The following is a 17,312-nucleotide window of genomic DNA, read 5'->3' on the forward strand; positions in this document are numbered from 1 at the left end:
TGTACTTCCAGCAAAGACAATCCCTAAGGAGCCGATTACTGAAAGTTGAGAAAGTATACCAGGGAAAGGATACATAATGTCTTCTTTTACTGTTCTTTAATCATCTATTACTGGAGACATTACACTTAGCTAAATGGACCTCTATTTTAAACAATTACCATAGCTTTATGTTCTGGAAAAAAACATTAACTTGTTTTCCAGCTTTTAACAACAACAACAACGATAATAATAATGATAATAATATAATGTAATAATAATAATAATAATGATAGTGATAATAATAATACGAAGAAGGAGAAGAAGAAGCAGCAGCCACAAAATAATATTCTAAGTATACTAAAAGTAAGTGACAGAAGAACAAGTTTTATATGTGAAATTACTGAAGGAAGAGGCAGCAGTAAAACAGAAATCCAAGTCTAGGCATTCAACTGGACTAAGTTGTTTCAAGCCCTCAGACAAACTGGATCATGCTGACTTCACACTGCTCAAGATCCAAACAGTAATAAATGATACCAAATGTAGTGTTTGGTATTGTAAGATAGGGTCTACATTTCCTCTATGAGGAAAAAAAACCAAACACAAACCAAACCAAAAAAAAACCACACAAACTCCACACACACCTAAAATAGAAAACAGTTCCTACACATGTGAAAGGCTATAAAATGAAGGGAAAAGAACCAGATAAGGCATTGCCATTTGAGGGTGGGATAATGAGTCACTGAAAAATATAGAAATGTGTGGGATTCCTTCTTTCTCTCTCTGAGGACTTTATAGGTCAAAACTTGCACTGGGAATTGGCATAACAATGGTCCAAGGGATCTGAAGAGTTTGCACCTGAAGACTTTTTCCCCACTGCAGAAGCCAGATGAAATCTCTGGTGCAACATGTTTTCTGCATTATTGTTTCTCCTCTCCTTAGGATGATCAAAAACTAACATCCACAGCAAAAAGCTGCTGCTTATTTCTTTACTCAGTAGCTTATGCACAGATTAATGCATGAATTAATAATCTAATCCTTCAGTTTAGGAAAAAAGTTGTTTGCACTTTTATCTTCAGAGATTTCTAAATTCAGACCCTGTAGGTAATCAGTGAGAAAGTAAAATTAGAGCATTCCAGAGCAGAGTCTGAGTCCATTTCCCTCACTTCTACAGTGAATTACTAAAGCTAATAAATAATATTCTGATAAAAATGCTGATTCAAGAGAATGAAAATTCCTTGAGAACATGTTTATTCTGCTAAAACTGTTCTCACAAGCCAGCCAGGCAGGCACTCCCTGCTGCCCGACCAGCTGGCTCACCTGCCTGGCTTCTTTCCAGCTTGCCTACCAGTCAGCTGGGCAGCAGGCCGGCGCGTCAGGCAGTTCCTGGCTAGGGAAGAACCATATTTGCAAAAAAACCCCTGAAACAAATTGTTCTGTTTTGCCTGAAGTTTCACCACATCAACATTCTGATCCAGCATGGGATGAAACAAGATGTCAACAACCCAGAATTTTCCACAAAACAGTAATACTCTTTTCTGGCCAATTTTAGTCACAGACTGTATATGTGCTGTTATTATTGCCTTTCCACAACAATAACTGTGTCTTAGTCTGCTTCAATTCCACTTAAGAAGCATGGACTTAAAGATGAGTATTGAGGAATGAGTTCCATGTTGATTAAATTAATCAAGTTTTTATAAATAACATACAACATGATAAAATTCTGAGTATCTGAGAAAGGGGTTCAGTATTTTAAGACTAGAGTCAGTTAAATACTTCCTTCTGCAAGATTTTTATAAAAATAGCTCTTTAGTCAGCTACTTGTTTGATTCTGCTGCTTAAAGTACTAATTTCACATCACCACAGACTGTAACCAGAGGGATATTTTTCAAGGACTTTGTCTGTCATCATGCACATCGTTTTATTCTACTGATCTATTACCTGGAGAAATATCAAAGCACCTGGATTTCTAATTAACGTTATACCAACCTAATGAGTGACTAGTAACGTAGACAGTTCTCTGCTATTTGTAAAACAACACCCTTCAACTTAAGAGATCCAGTTGCCCTTTTATCTTCCCATGTATCCTATTAGAAATGTGGTTGCAAATATTGCTATTGCTCTAATTAGAGAATAGAGTAATGGAAGTTAAATACATTACCTCATGCCAAAACATTTTGGATTTTGATAAAGATGAAGTTATAGAGTTCAGCAGATAATTCATTCTCACAGGCTCCTAATTTATTTCATGTTGCTCTACCAGCAGTAGCAGCTTTCTGCCCACTCCCACTATTCCAGTTTAAGATCAAAGCCAATTCAACTGTCAGGCTGCTCAGGTGATTGGTTTTTTTCCTCTCCCCCTCCCCCCCTTTTTTTTTTGTTAAGGAAATCGCATCCTACATGTGCTTCATTCATACAAAATAATTGACTCAGCAAATTGTGGCAGGAGTACTGGACAGAAATGGAAAACAGTGATTAATGTTGGGTTTTTTTAAAGTTGTTCAAAGGAAATAATCTTCTCTGCATATCTATCTATTCCAGAAGTTTTCAGCCTGCTTTCATTAATAAGAAAAGGCAACGAGTCCAAAGTAATCTATTTTTTAAAAAACTGACCTATCAATTTTATGCCCGTGTTGCCCTTAGCACAATTTTGAAGAGACCATGAAAAGACAAACACATAGATACTTTCAACTACAAAGGCTCTTCAAGAGACAGCCTCAGTTTCTTAGAATGAAAAATATTGAAGTTTCCCTATATAGATTTTTAACCTGATGAATCCAGCCATTTTTCAACAACATTTATTATTTTTTAAACAAGACTGCATCTTGTTTAAAGCACAAAACCAAAACAGTCACTGTTCTTAAATAACTACTTTTAAATTTCTAAGCCAAATAATTTTTCTTCTCAAAGAACAGTAACAGCCTTTGTTCTACATCCCCTCCCTTTAATTCATTCTCTCTTCAAAAGAGATCCTCTGAAGTAAATTCCTGTATGCACTAAATTAATGCATTATAATTTTAAAAAAGAAATCTCACATTAACTAATGGACATATTAAGGAAAGAGAAAATAGTAAATCCATCAAACAACAAAAATAAATTGTGAATTATGAATCCTCAGCTGAAGAATTTCTAGGCCAAAACTCATGATTTATCTTTTTCAGAGAAATGCTATTTTACTACAGCTTTGATAACACCTTACATTATATTCTACTACAAGCCAAACTACTTCAGCCATCAGTTTTCATGCATTATTTCTTACATTCATTTCAACTACTTCAGGTCTTTTTATTTTCTGGAAGCAGATGGAGGAGCCTTCAGATTGAAAGGACAGACGATTGATTTAGAACAAATCAATGAAATAAATGGTAACCAATTATCAGGACTGGATGTTATTCCCCAGAGTTTAAAAGAAAATTAAAAAATTAATCATCAGATCATGAAGTATGACATGCAGAATGCTATTTAAATCAACTACAGGATTTAATAGGGTGGAAAGCAGTAAAGTGGCATGAGTTTACAAAAACAGTTTGCAAGGAATGCAGGAAATGAAAATACAGAGATCTGATCTCTGCATAATTAAATTGTATGATTATAGTAAACCACAGAATTACTAAACAGTTACAATAAAAAAGGAGAGAGTCTAAGAGATTTCTATGGAAGCAAGTAATGCTGAACCTCTCTCTCTAAACATGTTTCTAAGGAGCTGGCAAGAAGGTGAATAAAGGAGATACTGTTAACAAAGCATTTTGATTTCTACAAACTTTTCAATAAGGTTTATCATCTAAGCTGTCTTGGGATATGAGAGAAGGTTATCTGGTGAAGTCTGAAGGGCAGAACAAACACTGCTTTCTCAATAGACAGCCATAATTATTAGAGATTACCTTCACTGGAAACTGTGTCAATAAATTCATAAATGATCTAGAAGTAGCAGAATGGTAAAGAGGTTTTGGATTATTTGGAGTATCCAAAATTAAAACTCACTGTAGAGAGCTGCAGAAAAGTCTTATTATCCTGTACAAGTTGGGATAAAGAGGCAAATCTAGATCAGTGTCTATAAATGCAGAACAAGAGGCATAGGGAAAAGATGGCCTAATTATGAATAATAGTGAGGTCTACATTAACTCCCTCTGCCCAGAAGAGATCGAGTTATTTTGAATAGCTGCACAAAACATTCTCAAATAGATGAAGGATTAAAAGATGTTAAAACAAAATATTATAATCTTTCTCTTAATCCCAGTCTACCTACATCTTGAAAACACTTTCAAATTCTAGCTTCTCACTTAAAAAAAAAACAAACAAAAAACCAAAAAGACTAAAGAATAAAAGTGAACTAGAAAAAAGACTGAGGTAAGTTATAAAAGCTTCTGTAGAGGAAATGTTACATTAATTGGAAGAAGAATAACAAAGGAGGGATATAATAAAAATCCATCTAATCATGACAAGCATGGGAAAGGCAAATAATGAAGGATCATTCTCTTACTGCAGAAATTCAAAGGCCATTAGCTTTGAGCATGTTGGTAGATACTCTAAAATGAGGGGAAGTATCTTCTTTTTACAACAGTGAAACTGTATAACTTAATGTCCCAGTGTGGTGTGCTCCGGAGATAAAAAGTATGAGCTACCTTAAATAGGTAAACAAATTCATGGAAAAAAAGTCCATCAAAATGTATTAAATATATTTATATAAATAGTAAGTATGTTTCTAAAAGCCAAGGTTGCCAGAAGCTAAGGGAGAAGTATGTTACCATATTTGTTTCTTTCAGTGCCTGCTACTGGCCACTATCAGAGTGGATATACAGCTAGTTGGACTGCAAGTACTATCTTTATGATAAAGAGGTATTTAGAACCTTGATTCTTGATTTGGGTTCTCTAATTATTCCTCTCTCCTTCCCGCCTCAAACTCTGCCACAGTTGTTATATCTTAATTTCTTTTTCCAGATAGAATTTATCTCTGCATATTTAGGGCTGCACAAGAGCTATGTGCTGTCTGAGCAGATCAAGCCTTTGCCCTCATGCTCTTGAACTGAGTTATTTAGTGAGCATATTTAGATCTAGACCCTGCAGGAGATGATCTTAGAGGCAGCCATTGTCACTGAACAGAAATACTAGAAAAAACCTCAAAATATTTTCCATACTGGCTCACCACAGTTTTCCATCCGATTCTGTTCAGAAACCCTGAGTCAGCACCTGGAGTACCTTAGGCTCTACGGAGATGACACAGAAGCTGAAGATCAGATCCTTGAAAGTCTGAATGGGATTCTCCTGGCTCTTACTGAAGATAGCTAAATATCACTCCAGATCACTATTTAACCATTTGCACAATCTGAAAGCATTCACTGCAGGTTTTTGTCTATTGTGACAGTCTGTATTACAAGAAGGGATTGCTGCTGGAACTACAGCTGTTCTCAGCCTGTTTTGTTGTTCTTTCTCTTTGTATTCTTGCAAATCTGCCTGTGACCAGTTAAAGCTACTGGTCACTAAAACAGCTGAAAATGCAGAACAGTTCCAAATTTAATACTCTATTTACTACAAAACAAACTCCTAGGGTTAAACTGGGGTGACTCTATCAGGTCAGGAATTTAAAACGTAGTTCCTAGCATCCTTATAAGAAAGTCTTTAAGGTCTCTGCACATTCTCCTGAAATGACATATACTTGCATTTATTTTATTCTGCTGGCAGATGGTGACTTACTACATTAATGACAACCCTATTTTTGAAGAAAAAAGGCTAAAGGAACTGACTTAATTGCTAGTCTAATAAAAGATGTTGTGCCTACCTACAAAATTAATTGCTAGGCCATATATCAGGAATAGAATCTTAATCCCTGACTTCCTATGCCTTATGCAAGCATCCTTTTATAGTCAGAGAAGAGGAAACCGCCTTCCTCTTTGCTTCGCCACCTGTGACTCAGTTCAGCACGAAGCAGAACAATCTGCTGGAACTGCACTCCCTGCAAGTCAAGCAGATGACTGTTACTATATATTTAGACTGAGACAGCCTTTAAGCACCCTGTTAAATCAGAAGCTTGAATCCCACAGACATCCACTCAGAACTCTAGGAAACAAAGCACCATATAAATTAACAGTTGCAAACCTAGTGCATGTATTGTTAACACTCTTATCATTACAGAGCAGAGATCCCTCCATCTACTCGGAGAGAGTGGGATCTGCCTAACTTTGGCAAAAATCCTGAAGGGCAATCCACGATGTGCAGTCAAAGCAGCCCAGGTACTTTCAGAGACAGTCAAGAATGGTAAGTTGCACTGAAGTGTTACTACAAGGCATATTATATCACATTAGCTGTACATTTCCACTGTTGAGCTTTGTTTCATAGCTCCCAGCCATTGGTCTTGCAGTTGCAATTGTTTAATTTCAATGTGGCAAAAAAACTCCACAAGTCTCTCTCCTTTATCTATGCAAAGGAAATGAAGAAACTATGTATTGAAGCAGATCTGGTACTAACTTTGATACCTTTCCTGGAGAGCACAGACCAAGAAATGTTGCTTCATGCTGGGAGTGCTATTGGCTGTATTTGTTACGATAATCGTACGTATAGACTTGAGGGAATCCTATTTTCTCTAGCTGTAAGGCATTATTTTATAAGGCACTGTAACCTGTAACTCATCATTTTTTTAGGAGACCTAAGCACAGACTGCACTTCAGCCTCCAGTTAGACATACAATTCACATAGCTTACAGAAAAAAGGCTGAATGCACCTCCTGAACTCTGGATTTTCCCCTACATTTTTTTACTTCAAGGTGACACATCTTTGTCAGAACTGCTCTGCACTAGAGGAGTAGCAGAGCCTCACACATATCCTAGTTTTGTAGAACTGCCCTGGGGCCAAATATTTAATGGCTTTGTCTTCTTCTAAAGTAAAAACAGTGTCTATAAAGCAAAAAACTTATTTTAAGTGTGTCAGAAAAAAAACCATACTCTAAAATAAAAAAAAGCAAACTGAGATATCTATGCAAGGAACGGTCTTCCCTGAGGACTATTCCTTGCATACAGGAGATCTTTGTGCTCCAGATATTTCCATGAAGCCAGTACACTTGCTTGTCTGCTGGTTTCACGAATTAAACCCTTTTTGCTTGCTCCAACAGTTTAAGATTTTTCTTTTACCTTTAATTTCCAGACTGACCAAAAATATTTATCTCATACTGGAGGTAATAAGGAACTTTTCACACAGTATTTTCTATCCATTTGCCTCTGCCTTCAACATACCTTTTCTCATCTTTTCAGTGTGAACCTGTGTAGCTTTATTTAGAAAGCTATGCGTCTGCCTCCCTATGCTGTTGCTATGAAACCCAAGCATGACAGGTACCTGGTATAGATTCTACTAGCCCCCTGAAAATTAGATGTATTTGCCAAGGAACACCACATAACAGTTTAAAAAAGAAACTTCCCCGTATGTTTACATACAAGACTCATGCAACTACAGCACCAGCATTACTACTGCATATGGTCATACTGCTAATCTGCTTCACTTCTGTCAGAACACAGGCCCAGCACAGATTTGACAAGATGACTGTGACTATAAGGTATATGCTTTAATAATTTCTATTACGACCACAGCAATAAAAAATCATAGAAAAAATTGACTTCAGTGATTCATGATTCAATTACAACTGTATATGCTACAACAGCACCCAGACACTTTCTAGTGTCTGTCATACGTGCTGTTGTCCAAGTTGCAGTCTAACTTTCAGCAAGACACTGCTACAAAAGCAGTGCCATTGTACTGTTAAGCAACCTCCATTTGTATTTCATAGTTCTTGGCATTCTCAAAATTATTTTGGATGTTAAGCTTTCACTCATTACATGACAAACTACAAAGAATGAAAACAGCTATCGATGTTTTCCTCAGCAGTTCTACATGTGGATGGAGACAACTGTATTTAGTATACTAGAGCCAGGACCAAATAAATTTTTACTTACATTGTCAACTTCAAGTCACACAAATTTATGCCTGCTTGAGAAGCTTACTCAGCCTAAAAAAAAATCCAAAGATACCCTGAATTCAAGCACTCCAAGACTCCCTACATGCTGAGCGATATTCGAAAAAACTGGAAGAGGATGATTCCTCTAGATGAACTTTAAAACAGTCTGTCTCAGTGGTATCTTATAATAGCCCAGGTATTGGTAAAGCATCTTGTTTTACAAGGAATTTTGGGGGTTTTTTTTAAGAAAAAAAAAGTCATTATTCTAACATGCAAAACGTATTTGTACATTTGCTATATGAGTTAGAACACTGTTGGTCTCTGAACTGGATTACACTTTAGTTTGGGTTTCCAGCCCTCTCCATCTCCCTGCCCTTCAGAAAAAAAAAGCAGCAATAGGATAATAAGGCTGAGATTCCCATTCCTTGAGAGAAACAAGCCAGCTGCTTGCTCCTCACTCAATATTCAGATACATACCAAGAGATACAATCTATCAGAACTCTCTTTAGAAGCTGGACTATTAGCAGAGATGCTCATGAAACTGCCCTTGTATATTTTTTGCAACAACTTAACTCCTCCAGTCAAAGTAGAACCAGGAGGTTTAGCAAAACTGTCCTGAACCTGCACTTCCCAAACACATGCATTAGCCTGAACTCACAGAAAAAAAAAGCTGGACAAATTCTAACAATGTGAGAAAGAACCAGATTATCTTGCTGCAAAGCATCTCAGTTGGACTCTTTTTACTCATTTATGTGGTCCCTATTTAATCACCTTTAACTTCCTTCCTACTTATCAGGGGATCTTCAGGAAGAGCTGGTGAAGGTAGGAGTAATCACATCACTAGTCCGAATATTAACCGATTATGCAGAGAGTGAACCACTTGTTCATGTTGACCTATTGGCCTTATGCAATCTTGCAGACCTTGGTAAGTAAATATTTTTGCATCTTGGAGCAAAATACCACCTTTACAATGTCATTGCTTTTCCACGTACATACAGAAGACCCACAGGTTTGCATGGGGGTTTTTTTGTTTGTTTTGGAGATTTTTGTGAGGATTTGTTTTTGTTGGGTTATTGGGCAGGGGGGAAGGGGGAGATATTTTGGGGTTTTTTGATTGGTTGGGTTTGGTTTTTTTTTTAAACACCATGGATATCAAATCAGGGACAAGCCACAGTATCCGTATGGGAGATGTAACTATCCTTCCTGGAATACCAACAATTGCCGGTACTATATCTAAACAATTAAAACATAATAGACAGCTTTTGACTCAGAAAAAAGTATAGAGGATGTAACTTCACATGGTAAATTGACAGTTTCAGCTATTTCAGATATGGTGCATTAAATATTCATTTATTAAAAATTTATTTCTATTTAATAATTAAATGTATATATCTTAATGAAACAGCTTCTTTTTTCATTTACACAATTTTCAAACCAAAGGCATCTCTACTGATTTAAAATACATCTGCCTTACTTTACACAAGTCATGGAAAAAAAAGATCAAGTAGAAAAATATACCAGTATCGCCAATTTGATATATTAAAAAAATCATGTTACAAATGGATTTATAAGAGTCAGTGGAATTAAGCCAGGATTAATTTGACAGATATTATAAAGTTGTAGCTACAGGAATTACACCAAAATAGTGCTAAAGAAAGAAGGAGGGGAAGAAAGGATGGAGTAGATTTTTGCTGTCTCAGTGCTATCCAAAAGGACAGAAACATCCACCAAAACAGAAAATATTCAAAACCAAAGTAGTGACTAATCACTTCAGATTATAGGGAGATATGCTTTTAACATTTAATCAGATAAAGAAACATTCAAAATCTTGACTTTATCATATACACAGACATAGCCAAGGAAGCTCTAAGCAAGACAAAGGTTGCTGAACAGCTGGTGAAACAACTGAGAAGAGCAGAGAACCATGAGAGGTTAGAAATTGTCTTTGAGGTCCTGCAAGCACTTGCAGAAAACGGTAAGGTTCCTTTCAGCTTGGAGGAGTGAAGGTAGACAGAGTACTGGTACTCAGCTTAAGCTGTGGGTTCTGAGTTTGCCAGGGGATCCTAATTGAATCAGCAATCCTTTCAACAGAAATAAGCCACAAGAATATATGAAATCCTGGCTTGAGCAAGACTTAGAATCTTAATAGGTGAGGAAACAAAGAAAGGAGGGAGAAAGTAGCATTGCACTTTATTTTGGTGGATCTATAAGACAGCAGATACAAACTCATGTTCTCCAGGGGGGTGTAACAGGAAAGCAGACTAGACATTGTTTTTTATTAAGAAATGACAACCAAATATAGAAGATGTCTACTTTAAGCAGTGATGTAACAAGCAACAAGAATCTACTATCTAGATACCTGATACAGATGTTAAAGAAATGAAAACTCATGACTGGCAGTACAAGAAATGTTGAAGATTAATCCAAAATCTTTGCTCATTCTGCCTTGGTGCCACCCTAGCACCAGAACATCTGTTACAAACAAAACCAAAAAAAATGACTGCACCTGAAAAAAAGTCTGGCTCAAGTTCAAGGATTTAGCTTTCTACTTTGAAACGCTTCAACAGAGACCCAAGAAGCTTTTAGTGTGTTTTTACTGTGATCTCTACAGATGCTCTGAAAGTGCAGTTGGTGGAGGCAGGCGTGCAAGAGGTGCTGTCTGAGATCCTGCTGAGGCTCCAGGGTAGTCCACAAGCTGAAGATGTGTGCATTGTGAAGGCTGCATCTGATCTCATTGTCTCTCTGCTTCTTGGAGGTAAAAAAGAGAATACTGATGGATACATAAAGTAACATCAAAAAGTCCTTTTAGCAGTTGCCATCTGCTCTGTTGCTTTCATTTCCTTAACAGGGACACATCTGCAACCCGTTTCATAATTCTCAGGGGAATTCTCAGACACCACACTTTTTCAGTTTTTATAGGAGCCTGGTACTCACATTGCCATGCTTCCCTTCAAGCATATACATATGTGGCCTCAAGTCATCTAATGCTACTGTGACTGCCCCTGTGCAGAACACAAACACAAGCACAAGAACTTCAGGCCATTGTAGCTGTACCTGTGGTCACCAGCTTGCACCCTGCTTCTATAACTTTACTTGCAAAGCTGGCCAAGGAGTCAATTTTAAATTTAAAGCTAATCATCAAATTAAGTTCACATGGTATTGAACTATTCATGTTTCTTCATTCCAAATCTGTGCACATACTTCAAACATTTGGATTAACAAATGAAATGCAAGAACTTTCTTGTAATGCAATTTCTGCATTCATCTATTAGGAAGAGACTACACACATTGCTAGATTTTTCACTAGGTCTTTAAGCTGATTTCAGGAACAACACAAAAGACCTAACAGCAACTTAGTTTAGGTGGCCCTATTATGTTGTATTTCAGGTAATACATATTAAAGAATAAAACATCAAGAACTAGACTCTTACACTGCATCCCACCACTCCCAATCCCAAAGTAACCAATGATTTAAAGGTCTTAAATTATTAACTGTAACAACAATCTTTAAGTCATCATAAATTCAAATCTCTCTAAAGACAAACAGAACAATCCACTTTGAGGCTAATTATAAACAGACATGAGATTTTCTATTTAGCATGCCACAGATAAGTACACGCAGAAGTTTTTTTGGTAAGGGATATGGCATCATCTCCTGAAATGTTGGTACTTGCCTCACATCCAAGCACACGCATCTACAGAACCAGAAGTAATGACTACTGCTAATTCTACAAAAAATGGTAAGATTGGTTATTCTCTACCTTTCAAAGATGGAAAGCCACTGTTTGCAAGTGGAGAGAAAAGCAACACTATTAGATTTCATTGCTCCATGGCTCTGAAACAGTAACATTCTTGCTTATCTGCAGACTGGAGACTTGCATACCTTTAAGTTACAGATGATAGTAGTTTGAGACACACAATTGTGAAGAATGGGGTGGTCAGGTATGCAAATTTCACACTTTTCCTAAATCACACATTATTAGAGGGGAGACTGGAAATGGCAAATACATGTTAGAAATACAAAAAAAACCCCATAATCGTTGATGTTTTAAGTTTTAAGTAACTTTTAGGAAGAGAGGGTTACTAAAATGCATCGGTGGTGGGACGGGGAAGAAATCTCAAGCCATTTTATCTTTGACACTTTCATATTATAGAAAGCAATGACTCTTAATACCATGCAGAGAGAAACACATTCTTATAATCAGACTCTGGGAAGGAATGCTGTGCTTAATCAGTCAGCAGAAGATACCTCACCATGTTTTCTGTCCTTTCTCACTGATAGCTACTGTACTGCATTCAAATTCAATCAACAAAAAGGAGCTTTTTCAGCATTGCTCACCTTTCTGCACTAATGTGTGTTTAATTATCACAAAAGATTCCCTAACATGTCTGAATGTTTAGGTAGTTAGCCTCATCTGGGTTTTTGTTTTGTTTTGCTTTGTTTTAAAGCAGGTTATCATAAACACATCTCTCCACCTTCCCACCACATTCTTTCTAAACTCCCTTTCTTCCTTGTCTTATGCCTTGCTCTGAATCGGCCATTGTGCATCACACATCTACAAAGGCCACAGAAATGCCCTCAGTGCCCTTAAACGGGCTATCTTCAATTTATTCAGCTGAATGGGTTGCTTTGTCACTCGCTCTCCTCCCTCCATCTCCCCCACAACTCCATTCCCCACATGTTTCATGTGGAAAGTGAAAATCTCTTTCAGGCCCCAGTATGTGCCACTGATGTATACACAGCCTTTAATCTAAGGGAAAAAAAATCATATGGAAATCTGATCTCAGCATCAAATTACTTCTGAAGCAGTGAAAAGCTGACAGCTTTTGCAGCTATCAAAGTGGCTGCTCCTATCAGACTAGCTATGAGCCACTAAATTGAAGGTTCTGCTGTTATCCAAACAAAAATCTATAGGAGAGAGAACCAATTTGGAGCTCTGTGACAATCAAAGCAAGGCAATCACTAATGGATTCTGCGTATTCACACTTTACCACAAGAGAAAAAAAATGCTTTGCCATTCTTTGGTTTGAAAGGTGGGGGGAGGGGAGAAATTAAGTTCAATTAAGGTTAGCTATATAAAGAACAAAGTATTTTGCCTGTAGGTTTTTGTCACACTAAAAGAGATGGTCTATTCCTAAAGAACCAATTCCTAAAGAGGACTGGGCAATTTTCCTCATATACTCTGATCTCCAAAGATTAGGACCAGACAAGAGAACATCTGAGGAATCACAAGAAAAAATATCATCTTCAGAGAATGTATGCATAATTCAGTATCAAAAGATTTTTTGCATGAGCAGAATTCAAATTATTTCACAGACTCAGTTCTCTTATGAAAATAACCACTTACCTTTTATAAGTATTTGACAAACTCTTATTTAATATATATAGTAGTATAGGGGAAAAATATGCTACTAGCCAAATGCTAAGAGATTAAAGGAATGGTAGGCATTGATTCAAAAGACAACATAAGAGAGTTTCTACTACTTTGGGGTGGAAATAACATTCAAATCAGAAAAGGTGTTATAATTACTAGAGCCATTTAAGTGGTGTACACACAAAAATTAGAAGTCTGTGCATCTTAGGTATCCAGTTAGTACCACGAGACGCACCTGAAACAACTTTTGGCCAGATTCTTCATTTGTATAAAGTCTGTATAGTGCCACAGATAATCATTTACCCCATGTGAATATGTGGACTTCCTATATAGTGTTCACACTGTTTTGCCGCATTTTGACAAAGAGCATCCACATGGTAACAGCACAAAAAAAAGGAAATATTGTCTACTGTCAAGCATAAGCTTCTCTTGAGGTATAATAAACTGCATAAATTAAAGTACACAAAAATATTTTCAAAATGTCATCTTCAGAATACTTCCTTCAAGAAGGATGCAGACCATTATACGCAGAGTTTCCTTTTCTTTTTAGGAAACACTTTCTCATTTCCTATTCAGGTGAACTAAGTAGCTTCTCATAATAAAAGGGCTGTCACCTCTGTGAAGTAAGTTTTCAAAGAAAGAGGGAGACATATAGGTACACATTGTAAAAATATTGCGGAGCATGTACTGCGCAAAATAGTAGTCCTTTGCAATGTACAAATCTGCTCTTTCACCGGCATTAAACAGATCAGAACTCTCTAGGTCAACTCTCATTTTCCTAGCTTCATATGAGTGCAACAATTAGACTTATCTCAAAGTGGGTTTCTCAAAACAGGTAAAAAAACCTAGACCTGGTTCTTTTGATGATTTGTTAATGGCAAAATATTTGATTGAATACAAGGAGCAACAGCAGTACAAAACTAGCAATCAGACTCACCATTGCTGGATAAGATCCCTGGTCTCACGATAGTCTCTTAAACAGGTAGAATAGCAAAACTAGGGAATTAAAGTTATCCTGCAGAGAAATGAAAAATGCCATCAGTATTCCACCACATATATAGTGGAAAATAAAGCAGTATTGAGGAAGAAATTAACTGGAGAACATACGGTTTTTGAATTTGACAGTGACTGTTCCTAGAAAGCTCTCAAGCTAAGCTTTAATAAAGGGTGTTTCAGCATAAGTTCATAATTGGCTGATACCCACTTATCTCTAGAGTTGAAGGTTGAAAAAAGAAAAAAAAAATGCAAAAGCTATAGCCTCAACCTTATCAAGACAAGGCAGACTACCTGAATTCTCAATTTGCATGATTTTGCCTCTCTCTTCAGATGGCAACTGTGTACAGATGGTACATCTGGGAGTCATACATCAGCTTCTGGATCTTTTGGAGAAACATGTAAAGAGTGGAGATGTCTCTCTTCAACATGCTGCACTCAGTGCACTTCGAAACCTTGCTATACCAGGTACAGAGCTTGAAGATAACTGACTTACAATGATTCTTTGTAAAGATGGGTCATTTAATGGAGATCTGTGCAGCTCTGTCCAAGTCACCAATTCCAGTCCCTTGTACTTTTGGGGCAATTGACCTATTCTTGCCCTGCAGAGACACATACATTTGAATAATTCGTCAGGACCTCTCATCTATATAAAGGGCCTTAATATAATAAAGTGGGATCGCACTGCCAGCTGCTGAAATGATTTCATATTAACAACATACAGCAGCTCAAGACAAAAATGCAGGTAAGGGTTTATAGCTTCAAATAGAGAGTATGCAATGGAGCTATCACATCATAGCTAGTAAACATTTCATAAATAAGTTTCTCTTCTATAAAGACAATATTCATTGCAAATTCAGCCTTTGTAACACACTTTAAAACTACAATACCTGAAAGGGGCCTATAAGAAAGACAGAGATAGACTTTTTAGTGGGGCCTGTTGTGATAAGACAAGGGGTAATGGTTTTAAACTAGAAGAGGGTAGATTTAGACTAGATATAAGGAAGAAATTTTTTTACAGTGAAGGTTGTGAAACACTGGAACAGGTTGCTCAGAGACGAGGTCAATGCCTTATCCCTGGAAACATTCAAGGTCGGGCTGGACAGGGCTCTGAGCAACCTGATCTAGCTGAAGATGTCCTTGCTCATTGCAGGGTGGTTGGCCTAGATGACCTCTAAAGGTCCCTTCCAACTCAAAGCATTCTATGATTCTATTCCTGTGACGTTATACACATCAGAAAAAAAATGCTGCTTCTCACCTCAGGTTTACTGCTTACATGTGAGAGTGCAATTCAGTCCAAAAATGTTTTGCTAGAGACTTAACAGTGCAGCATCCTGCAATGCAGTCCTTACACTACTATGCATTACTCCAGAGAAAAGCATGACACCAATGCTGTTTTCTGAAAATAAAAACTTGAAGTTGTCTACAAATTTTATTATGTAAGCTAGTCAGCATACTTGGTTTAACAGTTTTTCTCATAAGCATTGCTTTCAACATGCAAGAGCCTCAGAATATACTAGTTTGTACTTTGCCTCCACTACTTCCTTTTAAAGCTTGATACACCCTCATTTGCTTTTGCAGATAGAACTTCACCTATTCCTTTCAACTTATTTTTTATATGCTCCAAAGTATTTTACTTAGTTTCGCTTATAGCATTAACACACTCTCAGGATCATAATAGCCAGCCATGTCTGTCTATTCAGTATTTTAATAAACGTATTTCACACAATAAGCCACTCACTGCTTCTATGTATTTTTTACTTCTCTGTGAAGAGATTTTCTACCACCATTCACATCAGCAAACAGAGGCCTGTGCAAATTGCTTTTTGGCGCTAATAGAGTATGCAGTATTTCGACCATACATTTCAGCTGTCTTACATCAGTTACAACCTAACACAGAGATATTACAAGATAATCACAGAATCATGAAAAATCATGGACAGCTGTCCAGAACTAAAATGAGGAGAGTAATTTAGTAGGCAAAATGTAGCTATCTTTATTAGAATGAAAAGGTGGATTTTTTCTCTATAAGCTTAGGTGTCCCACGCTTAGTTTTCATTGACTTCACTCCTGCAATATAAATAATAGAATTTAACGATTACAAGCAAAGATACCAATTACTCTCATTCAAAAGACATCAGTTTTGATGTAATTTCCCTTGATAACAAGTGGAGATGACCACATTTTAATTCACAACAGAACCTGTTCCTCAACGAATACCAACACCCCTTTTTTGGAATGCCAATCCCAGGCATTCCTTATGAGTTCCTTAAAGCAATAAATGCAGCTGATTTTGCAAAGATTATAGGATCTAAAACTCCAGAAAAGCATTGTTGCAACCTAAAACGTCACCCCTATATCACTGTCTGGTACACATAGATCTTAATGTTCTCTGCAGCTGTACTTTAAAAGGCTCAACTCTGAATTATAAAATATAAATGTATCAATACAGAGTTTGTTTTGGTTATTTATTCCGTTTAAGTCTACTACAAACCATTTTAGATTTTTCCAAGTGTGCGGGCAATGCATAGCACTTGAAATGCTATTCCTGCACTGTGCTTTCTCTCATCAATTTATAAAAATACAGAGGCTGTAAGACATCCCCTTACAATAATACATATCTTCCAGAAATACACAAACTATCACTTTTAACAATGCAGTCTGCTACCTGGGGGGGGGGGGGGGGGGGAAAGACTGAGTGCAAATCCAAATAAATCCAAATAAAAAAGAAATAAATATGGGCCTACACTTGTAAATGGGCACAGGGGAAGCCTTCAATTCAAGTAGTGATCTTAAGACAGAACAGGTGCTTATAAAAAAAAAAATTAAAATAAGTCATATGCTCTAGTGAATAGAGCTAGTCTGTGCCACTGAAAAATAAGGACATTAAAAGCAAGTTACTTAACAGTGTCTGCTTCTAAATCTGCCCAGTAGGAGGAGGAAAGAACAGTTACCTCCCCTAATTTCACTGTCCTGTCAAAATTGCTCTGGAACAAGGAGCTTTTGATAGCACAGTTAAGCAGCATTAG

At 36.9% G+C, this 17,312-nt stretch overlaps 1 protein-coding gene across 1 annotated transcript in view; it reads left to right on the forward strand.

Moving 5' to 3' along the window:
- Positions 1 to 5,146: 5,146 nt before the first annotated feature.
- The window catches only part of LOC104542424 (rap1 GTPase-GDP dissociation stimulator 1-like), a gene marked incomplete at its 5' end in the record, with an annotated part of 21,344 nt that continues 9,178 nt past the window's right edge, over positions 5,147 to 17,312 (forward strand). Inside the window, 7 exon segments of the mRNA XM_010186728.1 lie at positions 5,147 to 5,257; positions 6,106 to 6,228; positions 6,396 to 6,521; positions 8,712 to 8,840; positions 9,765 to 9,890; positions 10,527 to 10,670; positions 14,617 to 14,751. Of these exon segments, the coding sequence (XP_010185030.1) occupies positions 5,147 to 5,257; positions 6,106 to 6,228; positions 6,396 to 6,521; positions 8,712 to 8,840; positions 9,765 to 9,890; positions 10,527 to 10,670; positions 14,617 to 14,751 (894 nt within the window).

Source organism: Mesitornis unicolor, unplaced genomic scaffold (genome assembly GCF_000695765.1).
Source record: "Mesitornis unicolor isolate BGI_N332 unplaced genomic scaffold, ASM69576v1 scaffold1886, whole genome shotgun sequence".
In the NCBI taxonomy this organism is placed as follows: Eukaryota; Metazoa; Chordata; class Aves; order Mesitornithiformes; family Mesitornithidae; genus Mesitornis; species Mesitornis unicolor.